The 13,649-nt window shown below is 42.3% G+C and overlaps 1 protein-coding gene across 1 annotated transcript in view; it reads left to right on the top strand.

The window, feature by feature from the left end:
• CEMIP (cell migration inducing hyaluronidase 1) overlaps window positions 1-12,396 on the top strand; it is a gene marked incomplete at both ends in the record, with an annotated part of 50,991 nt that extends 38,595 nt beyond the window's left edge. The window contains 11 exons of the mRNA XM_080350883.1: window positions 797-832; window positions 932-1,087; window positions 2,565-2,745; window positions 4,467-4,682; window positions 5,577-5,788; window positions 6,260-6,445; window positions 7,159-7,363; window positions 8,203-8,289; window positions 8,604-8,761; window positions 11,231-11,331; window positions 12,269-12,396. Coding sequence (XP_080207009.1) covers window positions 797-832; window positions 932-1,087; window positions 2,565-2,745; window positions 4,467-4,682; window positions 5,577-5,788; window positions 6,260-6,445; window positions 7,159-7,363; window positions 8,203-8,289; window positions 8,604-8,761; window positions 11,231-11,331; window positions 12,269-12,396 — 1,666 coding nt within the window. The remainder of the gene's footprint in view (window positions 1-796; window positions 833-931; window positions 1,088-2,564; window positions 2,746-4,466; window positions 4,683-5,576; window positions 5,789-6,259; window positions 6,446-7,158; window positions 7,364-8,202; window positions 8,290-8,603; window positions 8,762-11,230; window positions 11,332-12,268) is intronic.
• Window positions 12,397-13,649: the final 1,253 nt, after the last annotated feature.

The following is a 13,649-nucleotide window of genomic DNA, read 5'->3' as shown; positions in this document are numbered from 1 at the left end:
TCTACAGACGGACACGGGACAAAGCTGGGTTTGCTCTGCTGCGGACTCTGCTGCTGGTTTTGCTGAGATCAGTGACAGAGGTGTTAAGTGTGGCACTGATGTGCCGATACCATAAAGGCTTACTCATACTATCACATGAATTCCTATAAGCAGGAGTTGTGGACTGACAGTTGTGATTTAGCTCATCTGAAAGCTTTGGAATTTCAGCAAAGTGGCTGGACGTTTTAATATTTTATTTTATTTTATTTTATTTTATTTTATTTTATTTTAATAATAAGGAAGGCCTGATCTCTGTCTTCCTGTTGATAAAAGAGAAGCCAAGCTTCTCTGCTTTTATAACGCTTTGTCTTGTAAAGATATTTTACAGAAGGAGTATCTCATAGGGAGCACAGAGGTGTGCTTAATGCAAAGTATTATTAAATAATAAAAACTAGTTGGAGTGCGAGAGAAACATGATCTTTTTACCTAACAGTGAAAAGAGCACAGTCATTAGACACAGGGAAAAGCTTTATCAGACAAGTAAACTATGCCCAGTAGCCACCAGCTTAACCTCAGCTTGGAGCAATCAGGTGCACGTCTGCTGCTTCATATGATCTTCATATACATAAGATGTGCCAAAGAAAGATCTTCCAAAGCTAGACAGGGAACAAACCTGGAAAAGCATGAGTTCCCCATGAACACTGTTCAGTAATTAAGCCCTGCTGCCCCCCACCTCATAGATTTGGTTATTTTAGCTTGACATGATAAACCAAAGCAAAACCAAACGTCTTCTGAAGCCTCTCTCTTCTCTTTGCAGGTTTGCTGACAACGGCATTGGCCTGACCTTGGCCAGGTAAGTGTGGCACAGGTTGTGCTGCAGCCCAGCCTGGGGCACAGCTGGTGGGATGGGGGTGAGCAGCTCCATCACCTCCAGCCCTTCCCTCCTTCCTAGTGGTGGGACTTTCCCTCATGACGATGGCTCAAAGCAAGAAATCAAGAACAGCCTGTTTGTTGGCGAGAGCGGGAACCTGGGCACCGAGACAATGGACAACGAGATCTGGGGACCTGGAGGTCTGGATCACAGGGGAAGGACCCTGCCCATCGGCCCGTAAGTTCAGCTCAGCACATCAAAGCGTTCTCTGTTCCCACTCCCAGTGCAAACTCCAGCCCAGCATAAGCAACGTTCGGTTTAATAACCATTACACACAAAGGATTTGGTTTCATATCTCCCCATCCCAAAGTCCTCACTGTGCAGCTGCTGCTGGCAGGTACAATACCTGAAGGCTGCCAAGACAGCATCGAAATCCTTGTTCCTTCCACCTCCCCTTTGCAAACAGAGCTGAGAAGACAGCAAGAGGTGTGTGTGCTAGCTGGGCATTTCTGGGTATGTGGTCTGAGTAATGTGGCAGTATCCATCCAGGTCAGCTGCCAGGAAACCTCATAGAAGCCCTTTGCTGGTCTGGGACTGGCCCAGACGTGGTCATAGATGTTCTCAGAACTGCTGTTACGGTTGCTGCTGTGCTACAGGAGTTTGTTGCCTTTGCTAAACAGTTTTGAAATGTCCAGTGAACTTTGTGTGTGGCCTCTTCCTACACCTTAGTCCTACTCATTGGTTTGCAAGTGCAATAATGTTTTGTTGTTATACCCAAAAACATAGTTATCCTAATGGTAGCCCTACAGGGAACAAACAGCTCAGCTGATTTTTTTCCTGCTATATTATGTGCCTCAACTTTGCTTTTTAGTAGTGATACAAAAGGCTTATTATTAACTATAGCAATAATGAAAAGCCAATCTGCTATGACTCTCCTGATATCCTTTACATAGATATGTGGGCATATCTCATCTTGGGTATTGTGTGGAGAAACTCACAGTAACAGAACAAATGCACAGGAGCAGGCAAGTCTTGTCTAAGGGAAACCATTCGTATGAGGAAGGGATCAAATTTATTTATCATGAGTGAAATTTGAAACATCTCAGCCTCTTAAGGAGTTTAAGCATCTCATGCAGCTAATCAGTGTGAAAAATGGCGTATTCTTTACTTTACAAATTATATCAGAAAGGCTGTTAATAAAGGTTCGTTAGTCTGCTCCTTCACCTCTTTTCAACCCTATGGATTGTAAGACCTTTCCTTGTTTTCAGATCCATTTTATTGCAGTCAAATTGCACTCTTTCTGTCCTTCTTTCAGCCCTGCTGTAACTTGGCCCAGTGCAGCTCTGATGAGTTTCAGGTTTCACTGCTGCAGAACTCATTTCTGATGGCAAACTTGGATTTATTCATTTTTAGGTCAATGCTTTGGCATTGCTGTAAGTTCCTTCCCTGGAGGAGCACAGACCGAATAAAGATGGTCTGTTCAGACATAGAGAACTTGAGCTGAACTTGCAAGGATAAGAGGACTTTGCAGACCTAAAAGAGAAGGAAATCCCTTCTCTTCCAAAACACGAACTCAGGAGTCATCCTAAGGACTGTGGGAAATGAAAGCAGCTGAGAAACAAGTGCAATGGGACTGTGCATGTCTAGAATACATTCTCATCCTCCTGCTAATGTGTCATGACCAAGTCTTTCTGTCTTTCCAAATGTGTTTTAGGGATTTTCCCATTCGAGGGATTCAGTTCTATGATGGACCGATCAACGTCCAGAACTGCACCTTCCGCAAATTTGCTGCCCTGGACGGCCGGCACACGAGTGCCCTGGCCTTCCGCCTCAACAACGCCTGGCAGAGCTGCCCCAACAACAACGTCACCGACATTCATTTTGAAGATGTCCCTGTGAGTTGTCCTTCCCAGCAAAGCCTTTTCCTCTTGGCTTGGAAATGGGGCTGTGGGCAAAAAGGGTGCAGCAGCCTTTAAGAGAAAACACAAGACCTTCAGGAGGTTGCCCATTATCTTTGCCAGAAGTTTAACAAAGAGGGTGGCAGCTTAGAAAGAGAATATTGGATGGATGAAATAACAAAACAATCCAATTCTCTGACAGGCTTGCAGCAAGCCAGAAGCAGACGTTAGTTTAAAAAAAATAGTGACATTCAAATGGAAATCATTTCCATTTCTATGCATCTCAGAAAGTGTCGAAATAAGGAGAAGAATCTGCTCTCTTGTTTTCAGCAGCAGTATAATATTAAAGCAACAACTGAGGGGAGTCTGTTGTGGAAGGTCTAACTCACCTGGAAGCAGAAAACACTGATTTGGGGAACAGCCAGTGAAACTGAGCTAGTGCAGGGTGATTCTGCAGCCCTGCACACCAGGGTAATTCCACAGACTCCAGTTCTGCAGACATACATGAGAGCAGGACCCAGCCAAAAAGGGTCTGCCAAACTTTGAATTACAGTATGAACTTCTGGGTGCTGGTCTGAACCTGTCTAGGGGTCCGTGCTTTTGAGTTATTTTTGTATTTACTTGCACAAATATGTGCTAACTGGTTTGCTGAGGTTCACCTCTAGCAGCTGTTAAATCCAACAGCCAAACATTACAAACAAATAAGTAAATAAAGTGGTTAGGACCGAAATTATTTGGGTTGCTTAACTTTCAGAAAATTAGCAGACTTGCTTGTGTGTCAGGAAAAGTGCTGACTAGCAATCCTTGTGCCAAATGGGATGGGAAAAGCAAAATTCCCCTAAAAGTGTTGGTCCATCACTCTCTCACGTTGCACCAGGCAGGCTGGTGACATGACATTTGTTTATGCTGGATAAAAATATCAGTCCAGAGTTGTCTGCGCAGCCATTTCCCAGGGGAGGTTGCTGATTATTCCCAGCATCAGTGTGACTTTATGTGGCTTTGGAACCTTACAAATAAATTAGCAGACAAAGACCGAAGTGGCTTTAGTGAAATCACATTGTCTCCTGAACCTTCCTCCAGAATTTTAAAACAAACCTTCTCACAGCGGAGGCTGAAATGCTGGTTGTTTTAGCCTTTCCCCCGTGGTCAGCAGGGAAATCCGCATCTGCTCTGTCTGACAAATCAAACACACCTTTTAAGTGTGTTACCCAGCTCAGTGCTGACTTCAGGCTTAACCAAGAGGCAGTGTGCGGGCAATGGAGAGACAATTCTAATATTCCTATACTAAATAACACTGATGTTCCTGCTGACTAACAAAACCAATATTTAGGTTCTTCCATTTTTGGATGCTCAGTTTCAGAAGCTTGTAGTTTTATTACCACATAAATACTATCTCAAAGCACCTGCAGTGCCAGGCTTTGTCCGGAGTCATGGGGCATCAGAGCCATTGAACATCAAGCCCACAATGTCTCAAGCTGAGCAGCCGAAGTCTGTGGCCATTTAAAGAATGGTGATGTTAATGCACACATGGATTTCTTCATGCCCAAGTTGACCCACAAACTCAACATTATTTCTTGTCCAAGCTACTTTCTGATGCCAAATAAAGTCAGAAAATGGGTCCTTTGAGCCACTCAAGTGACCATAGACACCCTTTGTTCTGTACTGTAAGTGATTAATTCTTTTCTGGAAATGTAAGTGTGTCTCACTGTTTTGTTTAGATTACCTCAAGGGTCTTCTTTGGAGAACCTGGACCCTGGTTCAATGATCTGGATATGGATGGTGATAAAACATCAGTTTTTCACGATGTAGATGGTTCTGTGTCGGAATATCCAGGTTCATACCTCATAAAAGAAGATAACTGGTTAATCAAGCACCCTGACTGCATTGACGTGCCTGACTGGAGAGGTTCCATCTGCAGCGGACACTTTGCGCAGGTAAAGCTGCATACTTTGCAGTATTGTTATCGCTTTATTTTAAATTTATTTGCACTGTAAAGCTTGACCTTTAGAAACTGACTTTCTTCAGGTTCTCAGCATTTATTTATCTGCATGTTTGCACAGATGGTTTTGAACATGAAGATTCTGTGGTACATTTCCAGACACTTTGCCCTAGACCATTAACAGCTCTAACAGCTTCTGCCTGAAGCCCCCTAAGAGCTCCATGAGCATTGACAGATTCATATTCATAAATCTATGGGCTGTCAGCTAGTTATTTTTCTTTGATTTATGGAGGGAAGTGTTGCCCACAGTGTTATGGGAAATGTGCTAAGGAGTCGAAATTAGATTTCGACTCTTATGATCTTTCATCCTGTTGTGTAACCACCAAACTATTCTTCCTACCACACGAGCTCCGGGTGCCGTTGCCATGAGAGAGTCCTCACTTTTCCTTTGATGAGTAGCACCTTTTTTTTTTGTTTTGGGTGTTGCAACTGTTGGTTTTTTTTTCTGCATAGTACCACTATAGCAAATTTGTAACCACTGACCTGGTTTTCCTGCTTCTGAAATCCAGACAGAAGGGTCTTTGTTCAGAAATCAGATGTGTAAGATAGATCTGTCCCACTGCTGAGGGTCATCATTAATACTGAAAAATTCTTCAGCCCTAGAGTAGGTCTGTTTGAAACCTTAACTGGCACATAATCTTGAACTCAGTGGATGAGGAAATGATCCTTATTTTTTTTTCTGAAACCAGTTTATTTAGTTGAAAAAGAAGCCTAAGAAACTGAATATACAAGTGTACGGCACTCACACAGGTCCACTTCTGTTGAGTAGCTGCACGTTTAATGTTCTACTGTAGTTCGTTAAACCCTTGGTGAACTTTTTTTCATCTAGATATACATCCAAGCCTACAAGCCAGCCAACCTGAAAATGAAAATAATAAAAAACGACTACCACAATCACCCACTCTACTTGGAAGGGGCTTTGAGCAAAAGCAGTCATTACCAGCAGTATCAGCCAGTTGTAACTCTGAGGAAAGGCTACACCATCCACTGGGACAAGACAGCCCCTGAAGAGCTGGCCATATGGCTCATCAACTTCAACAAGTGAGTGATCTGACCGAATTCCAACATTCCAGCCCAGTAATGTAACTGCACGTTTTTAATGGGTAAGGTCATCACCTCATGAGCTCTTCCAGAATGAACGTGCTTGTTCCAGGAAGTCCATTGAGTTCACCATCTTAACAGCTGACATCTCAGATTCCTGTTACCTCCCCCAGGAAGCCCTTCAAGATAACACAGTTCATTTTTAGAAGCCTAATACTAATAAATTCCTGGTGCATGGAAGTCACAGGTGTGGAAGTCAGGAGCAGATTTGACCCACATTGCTTAACTAACCCATGGTTGTTATGTCTAATTTACATTTCATTGATTCATCCCAAGCCATTAAAATTTTAACTGGCCAGGAAAAAAATAAGTTACATTTCAGAGTGAATTATTTAGTTTGGCTTCTGGCTTGCCCAGGAAAATAATAGTCATGTGTTGACTTGTTATAACGTGGGTCTTTGCTATTTTTAGGAACGACTGGATCCAAGTAGGGTTTTGCTATCCTAAAGGGACGACGTTTTCCATTCTCTCAGACATCCACAACCGTCTCTTGAAGAAAACGTACAAAACTGGAACCTTCTATAGAACCTCTCAAATGGAGAAACTGGAGCACAGATATCCTACCAAAGGATACTACTACTGGGATGAGGACACCGGGTAAGGAAGCAGGCGTTGCTGTTGGGACATGGCTTTGAGAAAGCTGCTGGAATCGTGAGCTGTTTGGCTGATGCCATCAGCGGAGATCACAACAAAACCAGAAAGTCTTTCTGGGAATGTGACCAGCATTTAATTTTCCTGGGACTCCCACAGCTGCCAGTCATTCCCAGCCTCTGCTGCACTGCCAGTTACTCTGGCAGTAAATGCTTTGCCAAATTAATACGAATTAGGAAAAAAAGAGAAAAGCAAAGCACAGACCATGAAGCTGAACTGGAAACACACCCAACCCTTTTTGTTTTGAACAGCAACTATTTATAAACATTAAGACGGGGATGCACAGGAACTAAGGGTGTAAAGCCTGTTATTTTCTTTTAAAGAATTAAAATAATGGGAAAGAAAGAAAGAAAAGAGCTAGAGTACAAAGCATGTATTTCTACATAAATATATCATCATAAAATAGAGCTCAAAGGGATTTCAGATGTCATCTTGTTTCTCTTTTATATTCCCTGACCTGCTCAAAACCATTTCGGAGAGGCACGTCCCCTGTATTTGCATGTGGGATGTTGAGCACTATAAAATGCAGACATCAACACTGGGGGTTTGCAACACACGTTATTGCAAAGCATTCGCAAGAAGTCCACCAAAACCGGGACTAAGTAACCTTTTTCACAGAAGTCTCAAAGTTGCTGTTCACTTTTCTCCCCTGTCTGCAGGCTGCTGTTTCTGAAACTCAAAGCTCAAAATGAGAAGGATAAATTTGCTTTCTGCTCTGTCAAAGGCTGCGAACGAATAAGGATCAAAGCTGTGATCCCAAAGACTGCCGGCATCAGTGACTGCGAAGCCATGGCCTATCCCAAGTACATTGAGACACCAATAGTAGAAGTGCCAATGCCTAAGAAGCTCTCTGGTGCACAACTGGTAAAGCAGTTGATTTCTTATCACAGAATTATTGTGCATGTCAGTCTGTAGTTCTAGCATATGTTGTGGCTATAGACATAGAAAGACTGTCCCAGGTTCAGTATAACCTCTGCCTGATCTTCTGAAATGCTCCAGGTGTGTAAAACAGTATGAAACAGGTTCTTGCATGTGCAGAGAGCGCAGGCCCCCAAAGGACAGAGCTACCCAAGACTTCTTTTGAAGTTGGATACTTAGTCTTTAGGGGCTCTGTTTTCACAGGGTGAAAAGTGATGAGCTGGAAGACAGGATAGCCCAGGGAATGTGATTCTGGAGACACATAAGCTTTCTTGCCTGGCTCTAAGAGCAGATTGTCAGAGAGGGGACTGCAGAGCTGAGTGTGTCATTCATGTAAAGGATTTCATACAATGATGTGTCCTATATCCAGCCCAGTCTGGTTCTGGGGGAAGAAAGGGGATGTTTATCTGGGTTGGGTTTTTTGTTTGTTTTGTTTAGTTGGTTGGTCGCTTGGTTTGGAGTTTTGTCTTTAGTTTTGGGTTTTTTCCCACCCTCGAAGCAGGAGTGCACAGCAAAGCCTCAGAGAATTATGTGTCAGCTCTCTAAAGGGAGAATCACTTATACTTTACCATTTGATTAAACAATTTAAATGACAGGATAAGCAAATAGATTATCATTGTGCCTAGTCTCACTAACCATGTAATTTGATGAGTTCATACTTATTATGTAGCTTTCCTTTTGATTGAACTTCAAGGTTTAAAATGGTTTCCAAAAATGCAGTATTCAGGTAATGGACATCCTCACCAGAAACTATTTTCTTTTTGTTTTTTTTTTTTTGGAAACAGAAGACTAAGGACCACCTACTAGAAGTGAAAATAGAAACTTATAAGAAACAGTACTTCCACCTAAAGGATGACTTTGCATACATTGAGGTGAGCAGACCTTCCCCATGAACTTTATGGGACAAAAGTTTAAGATATTTGCTTCGTTTTTATGGAAGAGTTGCTTATGAAGTTACCTTGGACAGTTAAATTCAGATCTCTTTTGCTTTGTATTTTGGAAAAAAAAAAAGTTGTAACTTCTACATATGAGCAGGAATGCGTATTAGCTTGACCTCAGAGTTCTAGAATTCTGCCCTTTGATAGAAAGAGCAGTCCCATGGCTCAACATTTCCAGTGCTTCTTACAGGTAGTTCTTTGTAATTGTGTTACTTTGACAGATTAAGAATATTATTCCACATCCACAGGTTGATGGTGTGAGGTTTTTCCTCACTGACGAGGGTATCCAGCTGGTTGTGATTGATGGGCATCATGGGAAAGTCATTGATCGTGTGACATTCAAAAACTCAATTCTACAAGGAATCCCAGCACAGATAGAAAATTACGTCAACAACATCAGAGATCAGTAAGTAAATAATCTGGTGTTACAAAGGAGTAATATACAAGAATGCCGTGCAACACTCATCTTTTTCCTGGTTTTTGTCACCCAACATGGGCCAGACTGACCGGGCTGACAATGAGTTCTTGTACCTGCTGGCTCCAACTGAGTCCAAACGTGAGCGGGACGTGCAGGCAGCAGCGGGATGCAGACTGTGTGATTTAGGAACTGACCGAGCCCCAGATAAACTGCAGGGGTACACGTGATTAATAAACTGCAGATCTACATTTATGCTGTGAGTTACAGACAAACTGCAGACTTAAATTCACAGACTCTGCACTTATCGACACAGATGTGCGCAGTTTACATTTTTCTGTTGCCTGCATGCTCTCTCAAATAGCAGAAAATTCCACTCGTAAAACAAATTCCTCTTTGCACATGTTCCCTGCCCAGACATAAGGGCTGAGTGCTTTTATTTTTTAAGTACAGGCAGCCAGAAATGCAGAGTTTTTTGAGTGATAAGTATCCAACACATGTTCCTGCATCCTGGAGGACAGTGGCTTTGTCTGCTGGAGGAGGCATGGGAACAACATCAGAAACTCTTTAACCAAAGGGCTTGTTCTCATATTAGTTTGTGGAATGCTATTGGGAAATGGATATATTTCATCGTTATTAAATCTGTTTTGATTGGAAATCTGTTATGTAACATTTAATACAAATATGATTGCTTTGTTGCTGAATCATCTGACATAACTGTGGACAGATAACAGGATATTGTTCTGGCATTTGTTCTAGAGGCTCGGGGGGGAGGTTTCAGCAGGGTGCCATGCAGGTGGATCAAGATTTGTTTCTAGTGTCTTAAATAATTCTGAAGATTGCAAAAAAATACATTGAGTAATAACTGCAGAGAAGCATGGTAGTTTCTGACTTTTATTTCATAAAAAGCTTTTCAGAGAGGCCGTTATCCTCCTTTGCAAAAAATCCAATCTCAGTCCTGGCTAGATCCAGCTCCTGGATTCTTTCTTACTTTAGAAGACTGATTTATAATCAGACTTCTCAAGTTTTTAAGTCTTTCTGAGCCTCATTGTGTTCTCTGAACGAGTTTCCCAGGGACAAGAAAACAAAACATCTGGCGAATTTATTTAAACTTCCATAGCAGAAAAGGCTTAATAGAAAGTAATGATTTTAGTGAACTGAAGGAAGAAAAACCAGGTGATTTAGCATTTGCAAAGTAGTCAAAACCAGCCTGCCAGCCCAATCCACTCTTGTAAGCACTGGAGGACTTGTAAGCACCTCAGGTTTATTCTAAGAAAAGTCCTGATGATTCTTAACTCTTTTTGTTCTCTGTTCTTCCGCCACCACCCGTTGCTATTTTTCCCTGAACAGTTCCAGTTCCAGCTGAGGTGTTAAGATGTAACTCCTGCTCTGGGCAGCTCAGGGCTGGAGCTCTGCAGGAGCTGTTGCCTAATTAATTTCGGTGACTCGTGTCCACTGTGATGCTGGAAAGCAGACCCAGCAAGGCTCCCATTCTCCGGGACTGCAAATGCCATTTGAGTCAGGGAAGTTTCATCCATGGGAGCCCTGCAAGGTGGAATGAAATAATTTAATCTAAGGAAGTGTTTGCTCAATTACTGTTGTGCAGTTTTAATTGGGAGGTGAACAAAGAAGACACCCCAGCCTCACTGAACTTACTAGCAAAACTTCTATAGAACTCACTGGAGTGTGGCTCTTCCTCGTTAGGCTTTGAGATAATCATTGGGGGTGTTTGTGTGTCTTGTAGGGAGCTAAAATTCACTGTGTATCCTGTGTTTCTCCCCCAAAAAGTATCACTATGTGATTATCTCTTCAGGTTTAACATGGATTTTTATTTTGCTCCTCTTGAATTAAGCCTAGGCAGCTACTGAGTTTTAACCAAGCATTGCAGATTCACATTAACTTAATTCACCTCAAGTCTTTTGTTTGTCACTTGGCACTTGTAGAGGACCCCAAGAATTTTGAGATGAAACACAGTACATGCAACTAAGGCAGTAATAATATTAATAATACACTTTTTTAAGCAAAAGCAGGCTGACAATGAAGGAAAATTTTCAGGCCAGCAGGTCTCAAATAAGTGAAGTTCTTCAGGTTTAATCTGCTAATGATGAACAAGAAATTACCCGAGACTTGCTAAGAGCATCCCAGGAGGAGCATGTTCTGAGCAAAGCAGGATAGAACTGCTGGTTGGAAACCTGTAAATCATCCTAGAAAACAGTGTTTTAAAGGAAAAACAAACAAAAAACAAGTTCTGTCTGCTTTCTAGTGAGTTTTACGTGATTGGAAAAGCGAATATTTGACTGAACTCTTGGAAAGCGTTGACACAAGCCATTAAAGCAGAAACCAATGTAGTTCATGAATGTCTATGGGTCACACAGGCAGGAGCTACTGCTGCTCAAGACCAACAAGCAAGGAATGAGTTCTGTCTCTTCATCTGTTTATAAATGGCTTTGTTTCCTTCAGCTCCATAGTGCTGGTGACATCTAAAGGAAGATTCATTTCAAGAGGACCATGGACTAAAGTACTGGAGAACCTTGGAGCAGCAGAGGGGTTTAGATTAAAAGGTAACCACTTTTTAAAAACTCAATTTTAAACCCCTTTGAACTATTCCCTTCCCTTCATTCCAACTAGGACCTTTTCCTACTTCTTAACTTTGCCTTGCTTGTTTCTATCAGCATGTGCTCAAACATCCTGGGAACAGTCATTTGTATATTCGGTAAGGTTGTATCCACTGCAGCTTTGGATAACAGCACCCACTTTAATACTGTAGAAGGGAAAAGTGCTCTGGTAGTTGTTCTTAGAAGTAAAGAATTCAGGAGTTTTGATTTTCCATATTAGTTTTAAATAAAAAAGGCACTTTAACAATAGGAATATTGGACTTTTTTTTTTTTTTTCACACTAAATAGCCCCAAACAGGATTTTTTACTTCTCTGAACTTATTTTTAGCTGCTTTTCACTTGCAACAAAATTCTGACTTGATGGCCCAAAGCCTATAGATTTCAAATCATCATATATTGCACTAGAATATTGCTTTACTGTGCATGTTGCTCTGATCAGCTCTGTGAGTTTTTGCCTTGCTTTCCTTTTTTGTGTGTGTGAGCTCACTAACGTAGGTTTTGTCTGTTGTGCTGGCCCTCATCACCCCCTCACCTTTCCCAAGCAGGAAAGGGTTTTGAGTATGACCACCATGCAAACAATTATAGCTTCAAAAGAGAGCTCAAGCCGCCTGCTAAGAAGGGTGTTTCCTCCTCTCTTTCTTCTCTGCTATGTCTCACACATTGTTAATTAATGGAAGCATACAACATGTAAATACAATTTTAATTAAGCTTCATTGGGAAGGTATTTCTTTAGTACCTGGAGAATGCATAATTGGGAAAGCTTGAGTGCATGTGCGTGCTCTTGTGAACCCGCATCCATCCATCCAGGGGGTGTAGCCACCACACGGGTGGTTTCTGGGCAGCCCTGGCACACTCCTAATAATACATTTGCTCTGATTTGCAGAAAAAATGGCTTTTGTCGGCTTCAAAGGCAGTTTCCGCCCTGTCTGGGTGAAGCTGGTCACTGATGAGGACTCTGCTAAAATCTACCAAGCGCTGCCAATTCCTGTGGTGAAGAAAATGAAGTTATGAGGACAGAGAGCTCTGGCTGCCGGCGCTGCCCCCGCGGGACGGACTGACTGCAGGCACCCCGCTCCAGAGCCGCAGCGTTGTCGTCTTCTTGTTGTTCACAAAGAAATCTGACTGTAAGTAGCTAGAGTGGCCACGTGTGACAGAAAAGCCTTCTCCTCTGCGATCAGCGTGTTCTGTGATCACCAGCCCCTCGCCAGTTGACTCTCGTGTTACTAAGCGAGGTTTGACCTGTTCTACAAGGTGCTGGTTTTATCAGCAACCCTGTGACAGACTAACTTATGTGCTGCCTATTGAAGGGGGAGCTATAGGCCTGCCGGCCATTGAGGTTTATTGTCTTTACCAGCCTCTAACTTGTCAAAACACTTTTTTTTTGTTTTTCCCCTGGTTTAACTGTTTGCTCATATAAATATGAAATGCCAATTCAAAGGCTGGTTGAAAATCTAATCCAGAAAGATTCAATGAATGATTACCTAGATGCTGGGAAACTTCACTGGACAGTAAGAACTTATCCTAAAGCTTCAATGATATTTGATCAAGCTCTTTGGGATCTATGTTGTACATGCACATAGTTGGGGAAGAGATTAGAGAAGGAGCAGGTAAAATATGCCAGCAGAGGCTGTTGAAACCACATATTTCTGTTTGCTCAGAAAATTGTGTTTCTCCTATGGATGAAGGTTTTTTAATAGTGGCTGCTCGAATTGAAAGTTTTCCTTCAACAAGCAGCTGTAGGCTAGAAGGAAAGCAATGTCTATGAGCACATATATTTTCTCAGCCTTTCCCATACAGTAATACTGTTCAGGATCAGTCTGGAGGGTTTATGGTAGCCAAAGTCATCCTGTTCAAGGCTTCCAGTTTCTAACTGGGAATACTGGGACTCACCTTATTCAACCTCAGATAGGGTGGGCGGCTCCAGGGAGAGCAGAGGGAGCAGGATCAGACCCCTCTGCTGTGTGGTGCTTTCTGATCCTGTCCACAGGCTTAAGGGCATTGAGTGTCTTGATCCTCCTGGAACAGTTACATGAGATGGAAGGTGACAAAGGTCTTAACAGGTAGCTGAAGAATTAGTGGGACTCCTCATACACTAGGTGGATGTCTTGTGCCTCCTTCTCCCCTTCTTCAAAGCAATATCTGGGTTATGAAGGCAGATTAGTGTGAATCAGGACTCCTGTGGGGACATCTCTTGAAGCTAGGAAATTAAACATTATCTTGTAAAATGCTGTAAGCACTTCCAGCGTACAGTGATGTTTCTGTCT

Source organism: Nesoenas mayeri (genome assembly GCF_963082525.1).
Source record: "Nesoenas mayeri genome assembly, chromosome: 11".
Lineage (NCBI taxonomy): Eukaryota > Metazoa > Chordata > Aves > Columbiformes > Columbidae > Nesoenas > Nesoenas mayeri.
Note: the sequence above shows the minus strand (reverse complement) of the source record. Positions and strands in the feature narration are given on the sequence as shown.